The sequence below is a fragment of the Osmerus eperlanus genome, chromosome 8 (genome assembly GCF_963692335.1).
Source record: "Osmerus eperlanus chromosome 8, fOsmEpe2.1, whole genome shotgun sequence".
Taxonomy (NCBI): Eukaryota; Metazoa; Chordata; class Actinopteri; order Osmeriformes; family Osmeridae; genus Osmerus; species Osmerus eperlanus.
The window spans coordinates 16,492,388-16,502,627 of record NC_085025.1 but is presented as its reverse complement, the minus strand read 5'-3'; the positions used below and the strand labels follow the sequence as shown (position 1 = coordinate 16,502,627).

General features: G+C 46.8%; 1 protein-coding gene across 1 annotated transcript; it reads left to right on the top strand.

Annotated features, from left to right (window-relative positions):
- The first annotated feature begins 222 nt into the window (after positions 1 to 222).
- Positions 223 to 9,764, top strand: si:dkey-90m5.4 (leucine-rich alpha-2-glycoprotein). The gene is made up of 3 exons (XM_062468142.1): positions 223 to 1,196; positions 9,468 to 9,561; positions 9,744 to 9,764. Exons 1-3 carry the CDS (start codon positions 223 to 225, stop codon positions 9,762 to 9,764), a joined length of 1,089 nt encoding a protein of 362 aa, XP_062324126.1.
- Positions 9,765 to 10,240: the final 476 nt, after the last annotated feature.

The following is a 10,240-nucleotide window of genomic DNA, read 5'->3' as shown; positions in this document are numbered from 1 at the left end:
TGGGCTTCCATAATGCCACAACATGTAAAAATACATAGAGATACATACAAAAATCGATCAAGGATGTGTTTTATTTTTCAGTTGGATTAGTTTCTGTATCATACCAGGCTGTTTGAATTAGTTTGGTAATTTTTTTTTGGTAAAATTTAATCTTTATGATCATCATGGAGAGTAAATAGGTCAGAGGTTAAATGTGTCTACTTCTTTTTTCAAATTTCAGCAATGAAATTCCTCCTTGTTCTGTTGCTCTTGGTATACTGTTGCCATGGAACTATCTCATGTCCAGAACTTTGCACATGCTACCCAAGAAGGGCTGAGGTGGTCTGTAATGAGGTCCCTCTCACAGACTTTCCTTCTGAAGATCTCTCCAGAAACACCACTTCCTTGTCCATCCAGTTCACCAACATCAGCTTCATCTCTGAAGACCAACTCACTGCTCTACCTGCTTTGGAAGAGCTGCACCTGTATCACAACCAACTGAAGAGGCTTCCCTCCAATCTTTTCCGTGGGGTTCCACGCCTGCGCATTGTGGACCTCACAGGAAACCAGCTAAATCATCTCCCCGAAAAGGTCTTCAGTCATGCTCCACTGCAAAGTCTGGTTCTCAAAAGAAACTTGATCCAGAGTGCAGATGCTGGGTGGTTGCCAGAGGACAGTAATGTCACCTGGCTGGATTTATCAAATAACCGCTTAACTGCTGCACCAACAGTCCTTCTGCAGAGGCTTCACCACCTAGAGATTCTAGACCTCTCCCACAACCGCCTGGAGAAGTTGGCTGGTGATTCACTAAGCCCTCTGACCAAGCTTGAGAGACTCAAGTTGCAGGGAAACAAACTGAGCAGTCTAGAGCCAGGAACCTTCAGCACCAACGGGAATCTGACTCACCTGTACCTGTCAGAAAACCGACTGGAGAAGCTTCCCCTAGATGTCTTCGAAGGGCTCCACAGTCTTAAGGACCTTAGTCTGAATGACAACCGGTTAAGTCACATCCCTCCTGGTGTCCTGGACCATCTCATCTCTCTGGAATGTATTGGACTGGACCTTACTCTCAACCCATGGGTGTGTGATGGAAAGATGGAGTACCTTTGGAGGTGGCTGCAGAAGAACAAGGAGAAAACCTTCCTGGTAGAAAACACCACATGTGCCAGTCCCAAGTCCTTAAAAGAGCGTCCAGTTCTATCATTGACCAAAAGTGAGCTTGTTTAAGTCAAGAATACATACCCACTCATTCCCATTCATATTTTTTCTATTCCTATTTTATCAATACTATATCAAACTCATACTGATCTAAAGTAGATAAGTTTTGCTGCTGGATTTGAAAACTTGACTGTGTCAGTGAATATCTGTAATTGATCAACTGTCCCATACCCTTTTTAGAAAAACGTACTTATAAAAAAAAATATATATATACAAATAAATACAAAATAAGGAAAGCTATTTCTCAAGCCACTAGATGGAATTAGATGCTTAATGTTTTTTGCAAGAGAAATGTCTGAGGAAAGACGATCGGTAAATACAACAAAAATGTATTGTATAATATGATATTTTGCCCAATAAAGCATTGGTTCAGTCTCAAGAAGTACATATTTGTCTTCTCTTTGATAAAAAAATGTTTGTCCTAATTTTCTCCTTGAACAAAAGCTTTCTCCTATTTTGTCTTTAATGATGTTAGAATCCATGTGTGTGTGGGAGTGTGTGAGCAATTTGTGGGCAGGTCATGATTTTTTTTTACGGAAATGTAGGCCTCTTTGTTTGTTTGCATCTCACTCTTTTCATAACTCTCTAACTCCCGTCATCCCTGCCTGTGTGTGTGTGTGTATTTGTGAAGTGTGGTGTATTTAAGTGTGTATGTGTGCATGTCTTTGTCCTCTAAGTAGGTACGTGCCTCTGTGTTCTTAAGAAGCCCTGATCACAGTGAGTGAGAAAGCCAATTATTTATGATTCCTGTAAAGAGGGCTTTCTCATAGCTTTCTCTTAAGGCGGCTACTTAAGAAAATTAAACCCTGATCATAAATGCTGTCTGAGGACAGGGAGGAAACTTGGAGTCCATATATGGAGGCACGGAGCAGCTCTCATTTCCTATCCAACTTTATGTCACAGATGTAGTTAAGTAGGCCATCAGTATTGTTTTCTCCCCATCCTGCCCACACCAGGTTCAAACTTGGGCCCTCTGACCTATGAACATGACAACCACCTTATATAAACACAGATTTAACCAGCTACACCACCCAAAAAGCTAGCTCTTCGATGGTGTGATGGGCGTTATTTATACTATGGAGTGAGTTTACCTTCCTTGCTGATCAGCATGGACAGATGGAACATGGATTTTGGCAGCTATGGTGTACACTCTAATGACAATGGAAATACATTTTAATTTGAGTTTTCATTCACTATTTGTCACTATTTTTCATGTCCATAAAATGTCTGGCCATACTGAATTTCCACCCCTTGGAAGACAAGGTGAAGTAAAATTACATTTGCTGGATGGGTTTGCTGGGTTATCAAACTTTGCATGTGTGATCAGATTGTGCTTAGTAACAGGGACAACAAGGTCAGTCAGTTGAAAAAATACATTTATAGAAGACAAGTTTTAATTTAAAGTTGTGTTTTATCCTGTTTGGTTTCATTTTTTTTCATGCTTAACTTCCATGTGTCATTGTCATTAACCCGCAATCCATGTAAAAACAGCAGAACATTTAAGTATTTTTAACAATTAACAGTTAACTTCAGAAAGAGAGGACGGTAGGCTCCATCACCCATTAACTGAATATTCTAAATGACCAATGAGAAATGGAGGTATTGCATCCAGTCCATTAAGGGTGCTGGGTACACCACAAAACAAATCTGGCCAGTTTTATGGAAGGGAAAACAGCTTTGATGAAGGCTTTTAAATTGCCACAGACAGAGTAAGACACATTAATACACTATTAACGTTGAGGATGATCAATCTGTCTTTATAACCTCCAACTACTAATCTATTTGTCAGTAAAAATATTAGCAATTTGTTGTCTCATACACAGGTATGTAACAAGAGGGCCATTACGGTTATGATCTCTAATTGCATGTATCTCAAGTGTGTCAATTAATTGTGACATAGTGAGTGTAAATATTTCTGCACAAATTGATTGATTGAAAATACTGTTTTTGCAGTTGCCACTTATAAAAGATATGCAAAAAATATCATTTTACCCAGGCATTATCATATCATTTACCCTTGCACAGCTAAACGCTGCCAAAACAATCACCTGATGAGACAGGGGATGTTGGACTTGGAATTTAACACCATCATAGACTGTCAGAGGACATGCTGTAACTGGAGAGGAGAAGTGTAAAGCTTTAAAGAACTATTCTTGGAGGGCTCAATGCTGCCGTTTCCACACAAAAAAACATAAGACCCTCTTCATTCTCTCTCTCCAACAAAGAAACAAGAAGCACAGTCTGGACTTCTTCCACCGCTATTTTTATTGAATCCAACTGATGAATGACCATGCAGCTCTTTTATTGTTTCCCCTGTAATTGGCATTTAAGTTTCTAAGTATTGACCCCTTTCGAATGTCACTTCAGTCTCAAACATAGATTCTACATCTACCAAGATTGTTATTACCACATTTTTTTGTATCCACCTTTATGGGGCCACTTATTGGGGCCACTTCCCCTACTACTCCTAAGGGTAGGCAGATTTCCATATTGGTGTCCATCTGTAAACATCCTGTTAAAAACACTGTGGAAGGACAAAGCTTTGTCAGTTTAGTCGAGTTTCACTCAAGCAATGATACTGTCACGGAGCGCACGGCGACGGTGCGACGGTCTGCGTCACCGGAGTTCTAGTGCGCACCTGTTTTATGTTGGGACTAATTAGGACGGCTATATAAGCCGAGATGTTTTCCACTTCGTTGTGGAGTCTTATTCTTTCATGTTATGGCCGTGTGGCGTCTGACCTTTGTTTCCTGACCCTTGTTTTTGTTAAACCTTGTTTATTCCAAGTAAAGACCTTGTGCACTTTCGTCCCAAAGACGCTGACTCCTTGTCTGCTTTTCCACAGAAGACTCCACCACTAAGGATGGATGAAGCCGAGGATCTCGACATGGGCCATGCTCTCAGGTCACAAGGACAGCTGTTAGGTCAACAGCAGGAACAGATTAACCAGCTGAACACAGCTATGGGAACGCTGCTCCAGCGACTCGATACGCCAGCGCAGCCCGACACAGGATTTCTTGAGGAGGAACGGCCGGCGCCACCCTTACACAGGGAGAACCGAATGGCTCTACCGGAGAGATATGGCGGCTCACCGGAGGGATGTAGAGGTTTCCTCCTGCAATGCGCGTTATACCTCTCACAGGACTCCGGTCAGTCTCGTTCCGAGACAGCAAGGGTGGCTTTCCTCATTTCTTTACTGACTGGCAAAGCGCTTGAGTGGGCAATGGCTGTATGGGAACAACAGGGTCCGGCGACAGATGACTATGCCCTGTTCATGCAACGGTTTCGGGCAGTGTTTAATCACCCTAAGGAGGGCCAGGGGGCCGGCGAACGGTTGCTGAAACTACGGCAGGGAGACAAGACGGCTGCAGAGTACGCGTTGTCTTTTCGGACTGTTGCAGCCAGCAGCGGGTGGAACGAGGGCTCGTTGTTGGTGGTTTTCCGACAGGGATTAAGGGAGGACCTTAAAGTTGAGCTGGCCTGCAGAGACGATGACCTCACTCTTGACCAGCTCATCGCGCTTGCCATACGGCTGGATAACTTGCTCAGAGAGAGAGGGCCTAAGCAGCGTCTCTCATCCCATTCAACGCCCAGGCAGCAATTCCCGTCTCCCTTTCCAACATCGGCTCCTGAGCCCATGGAGGTCGGTGAGACCCACATCACTCCCCAGGAGAGGCAACGCAGGATGAGGAGGGGACTGTGCCTGTACTGTGGCGAGGCGGGCCACTACAGATCCCAGTGTCAACTCCGGCCGACTAGAGGTGGGGAGCCTGCCGTGCCCTATGTAAGTACCTCTTTACAGAACTTACCTTCTGAATCGTTCTCAATAACCGTCGAACTAAGGTGGGAACAGTCGTCATGTTCCGTGGTAGCCATGATAGATTCTGGTGCCGCAGGGAGTTTTATTGATGTTAGGTTAGTTCAAGCCCTGAATATACCCACCACAGCCTGTGGTCACTGTTGGTGAGTACTCTCGATGGTCAACCATTAGGTTTCGGACAGGTAACGGAGAGAACCAACATGCTCCCCATGACGTGTGGTGGAACACATACAGAACGCTTGTCTCTCTTTGTGATCAACGCACCAAGTCATCAACTCATTCTTGGGCTTCCCTGGTTACGCAAACATGACCCCCTTCTGTCGTGGTCGAGCCAGAGGGTGTTGTCATGGTCACCCACATGCACCAAGAGATGTGTTCCGATGCAGTGTAGCGTAACAGCACTTGCTAAACCCCTGGCCCAGCTTTCCGTGCCACCCCAATACCAAGATCTCGCAGAGGTCTTTAGCAGGGCCAAAGCTGCTGAGCTCCCTCCACATAGGTCTTGTGACTGTGCACTCGACTTGCTGACAGGAACCATGCCGCCCTATTCCCGTGTGTACCCTCTCTCCTTACCCGAGACTGCAGCCATGGAGGAGTACATTGAGGAGGCTACACGACAGGGGTTCCTTAGGCCTTCCACCTCCCCCGCGTCCGCAGGGTTCTTCTTTGTGGAGAAGAAGGATGGTGGATTACGCCCCTGCATCGATTACAGGGGACTGAACGAGGTCACCGTAAAGTATCGCTATCCTTTGCCGTTGGTGCCGGCGGCCCTGGAACAGCTACGAGGAGCCCGGTGCTACACAAAATTAGATCTACGCAGTGCCTACAACCTGATACGGATCCGGGAGGGCGACGAATGGAAGACTGCATTTTCCACCACTACTGGTCACTACGAGTATCTGGTCATGCCGTTTGGGTTGGCCAATGCCCCATCAGTCTTCCAAGCATTCGTGAACGAGGTTCTGCGTGACATGCTCCATCGGTTCGTTGTGGTTTACATCGATGACATCCTGGTCTACTCTGCCAGCTTTGAGGAACACGTTGGTCACGTTCGGGCGGTGTTATCTCGGTTGTTGTCCCACCGTCTTTTTGTAAAGGCCGAGAAATGTGTTTTCCACCAGGATTCAGTGTCTTTCCTAGGGTATGTCTTGAGCCCCGACGGTGCGCAGATGGAGGAGGGCAAGGTACAAGCTGTACTGGGGTGGCCTACTCCCAAGACGATCAAGGAGTTGCAGCGGTTCCTGGGGTTTGCTAATTTTTACAGGCGGTTCATCAGGAACTTTAGCACCGTTGCAGCACCCTTGACGGCCTTACTGAAGGGGGCGCCTCGACATCTGCTTTGGTCGGCTCGGGCAGGGAGGGCCTTTGGTGTCCTCAAGGAACGGTTCACCTCCGCACCCCTGTTGAAGCACCCTGATCCCACGTTGCCGTTCGTGGTGGAGGTGGACGTGTCCGAGGTGGGGGTAGGTGCCATCCTTTCCCAACGACAAGGTAACCCACAGAAGGTACATCCATGTGCTTTTTTTTCTCGTAAGCTCAACCAGGCGGAATGCAATTACGATGTTGGAAACAGGGAGTTACTGGCCATCAAGTTGGCTCTGGAGGAGTGGCGCCACTGGCTAGAGGGAGCAGCACAGCCCTTCGTGGTTTATACGGATCATCGGAACCTGGAGTACATCAAGAAAGCACGACGCCTCAACCCACGTCAGGCCAGGTGGGCGATGTTTTTTACTCGATTTCGCTTCATCATTACCTATCGCCCAGGGTCGAAGAACATCAAGGCTGATGCGCTGTCAAGGATCTACGATGGAGAGGCTCCTGCTTCACCAGTGACCATCATTCCACCAACCTGTTTGGTCGCTCCCATTCGTTGGGATCTAGACCGGGAGATAGAAGAGGCAGCAGGGCAAGACCCCGAACCAGAGGGGTGCCCACCAGGAAGAACCTATATCCCCAGGTCAGTGCGCACCAAGATTGTTAACCGCTACGGGCCATCCGGGTGTCACCCGGACCCAACAGCTCTTGTCCTCCCGCTATTGGTGGCCGTCCCTCCATCGGGAGGTCCAGGAGCTTGTTTCGTCATGTCCTGTGTGTGCGCAGGCCAAGGTACCACGCCATCTACCCACAGGGACTCTCGAACCACTGCCTGTGCCGCAACGTCCCTGGTCTCACCTCTCTGTGGACTTTGTCACAGACCTCCCCATATCCGAAGGTAATACTACCATCTTGGTTATAGTGGATCGGTTTTCTAAGTCTTGTTGTCTTGTGCCCCTACCTGGCATCCCCACTGCTTTCCAGACAGCGGAGGCGCTGTTCAAGCATGTGTTCTGACATTACGGCTTACCAGAGGACATAGTGACAGACCGAGGACCACAATTCACCTCTCAGGTATGGAGAGCATTCATGGAGAGGCTCAGGGTCACAGTGAGTCTGACTTCAGGCTACCATCCACAAGCCAACTGGCAGGTCGAAAGGCTTAACCAAGAGTTGGGGCGTCATCTCCGCAGCTACTGCGGAGACCGCCAAGGAGACTGGTGTCAGTTTCTACCATGGGCGGAGTACGCTCAAAACTCCTTAAGGCACTCGTCCTCTGGTCTCACGCCTTTTCAGTGTGTTCTCGGTTACCAACCCCCCCTGTTTCCCTGGAACGAGGCACTCGAGAACGTCCCTGCAGTCAACGAGTGGTTCCAGAGAAGTGGTTGCGTCTGGACTGAGACTCGTCGCCATTTGGAACGGGCCAAGGAGAGGCAAAAGGCTCAGGCAGACAGACATCGCCGAGCGGCACCCGTCTATCATCCTGGACAGAGAGTATGGCTCTCCACCAGGGATATAAAGCTACGACTTCCCTGCAGAAAGCTGAGCCCCCAGTTCATCGGACCGTTCCGGATCCTGAAGAGGATCAACAGGGTGACTTACAGACTCCAATTGCCGGCGCAGTATCGCATCTCACCCTCTTTTCATGTCTCCCTCCTTAGGCCCATGGTTCGAGGTCCGCTCCAGGTGTCTGATCCCTCCGGATCGGACAACCCTCCGCCTGCTATCATGGTGGAGGGGTCCCCGGCACACATTGTCAGGGAGTTGATCGACTCACGCAGGAGAGGGGGGCGTCTGCAGTACTTGGTGGATTGGGAGGGTTATGGCCCAGAGGAGAGGTCCTGGGAGGCCGCGGTGGACGTTCTGGACCCGTTGCTGGTGTCGGAGTTTCATCAGCGCCGACCTGATCGACCGGCGCCACGCCCGCGGGGTCGTCCGCGCCGGCGGTTGGAGCAGGCATCTGGAGATGCCCCTCAAATGGGGGGTACTGTCACGGAGCGCACGGCGACGGTGCACCGGTCTGCGTCACCGGAGTTCTAGTGCGCACCTGTTTTATGTTGGGACTAATTAGGACGGCTATATAAGCCGAGATGTTTTCCACTTCGTTGTGGAGTCTTATTCTTTCATGTTATGGCCGTGTGGCGTCTGACCTTTGTTTCCTGACCCTTGTTTTTGTTAAACCTTGTTTATTCCAAGTAAAGACCTCGTGCACTTTCGTCCCAAAGACGCTGACTCCTTGTCTGCTTTTCCACAGATACAGCTTAGCTGGGCTTTTAACTTTTCCCTGTGCCCTTATGTGTTAGATGGATTTGGGATAAGTAGGAAAGGACTACTGGGAGTCATGTTTTTGTCTTTTGTAATACTGAGATTAGGTAGATCTGGTGCTTGACCACCAAGCTCGTCTTGTAGAATGTCCTATAAATGTGACTGTCTTTGAAATCTTTTATCCTGTTGGGATTTACCCAGTTGTCTATATCTGACCTCTAAGCTGTTGTTGATGCTGTCTTATTGCAGTCAGTTTGTGGCCTCTTTGGTCTTCTACGGTATGGTTCTTGTTTTTAGGATACTGAGGTCCCCTGGTATGTGCGACAGAGATGTTCTCTTCCCATGCATTTGCTAAAGTGTTATTTACATAGTTTGCCCATTTGCATCCAGAGTTAGGGAGACGTTAGATTACCCTCTAGCAATAGCCTGGAGCTGTTTACATGCATGCAAACGTGGTTGTAACACTTTCACTTCTGGTTAACACATTGCTTGTAAATTTGAGAGGCCCATAGGAGGAATAAGTTATATGAAACAAACTCAATTTGCTTATATGCCTGCAATGAATAATTATGAATCATTGTGCAATACAAAAAGAGATTGGAAAGCGATGTTACAGTATATAAAATGTGAAACTTTGGCAGTAGAATGATCAGCAACTTGATCCATCATGACAGTCTCAATCTATCATGGTCCATTTTCTTAATAAGATGTCTATCCATTTATCAGGTGAATTGAAATACCATTTGGACAACATGCCTGGTGTGAGGAAATATGCCTTCTATAAAGCATTTTCAAACCAAAGGCTGTCTGTCAAGAGTGCAACACAACAAGCTGTGGGAAGGAGAGATGTGGGTCAGATAGGTGACAGAAGACTAAATGCTCAGACACCTTTAGAGCTGTACAGCAATTGGTGCAAATACATGTGTGGGTGGTTAATTGTCCATAACTTGATGTTTGACAGCAAAGTTTGCTTCTTTTAAAGTGAATATTTTGGAGACACATTTTAAGCAAATTGTACAAGTCATTTTAATATTTTGATGGGACTGATCACTTATCTTTACACAAAACCAGTCTTCATATAGCTGTCCAATAAAGTTGGTTTTATATGGTGGTATCCTGTGGGACTGTTCCTTGTACCATTTCCTAGCTGCAAAGACATGTCAACTAGCCATGTGCACTTGTTTTTCTCTTCTGACAAAACTTGGTATAAACGGTATAGAAATATAGATATTAATCAATCCAACTGGCAATTTACAACAATTCATGTTGGATGTTTTATGCTCATGCACCTATTAAATTTAAATGTGTCTAGTAAAGTGTTGGTTTCAAAGGAGGGCTGTATTAACAGTATTCTCAGTCTGGAACTTATGTTTTGATGGTCCTTATTATGGATTTTATTAAATTTATTTGATCTGATTATCATTTTGTATTTGGTGTAATTTATTGGTCCATAGGACTGACATGATCAGTGTATCTGTAAAATGTTGTGGGAAGTAATGCACTGGTTCAGGAAAAGATTACTCACCTCCAGGGGCGGTCCTTCCTATAGGAGACATAGGCAGCCGCCTAGGGCGGCATAATTTTCCGAAGTGCATCCATTAATTAACCCTCCCGCACTACCAGCAAAGGGTGTCAACCGCGCCA

Excerpts from the sequence above, each read along its gene's own strand:
- si:dkey-90m5.4 (XM_062468142.1), top strand. The coding sequence starts at position 223 with ATGAAATTCCTCCTTGTTCTGTTGCTCTTGGTATACTGTTGCCATGGA. Across the intron at positions 1,197-9,467 it reads CTATCATTGACCAAAAGTGA|ACTAAATGCTCAGACACCTT; the intron begins GCTTGTTTAAGT and ends AGGTGACAGAAG. Across the intron at positions 9,562-9,743 it reads ACTTGATGTTTGACAGCAAA|CTGCAAAGACATGTCAACTA; the intron begins GTTTGCTTCTTT and ends ACCATTTCCTAG.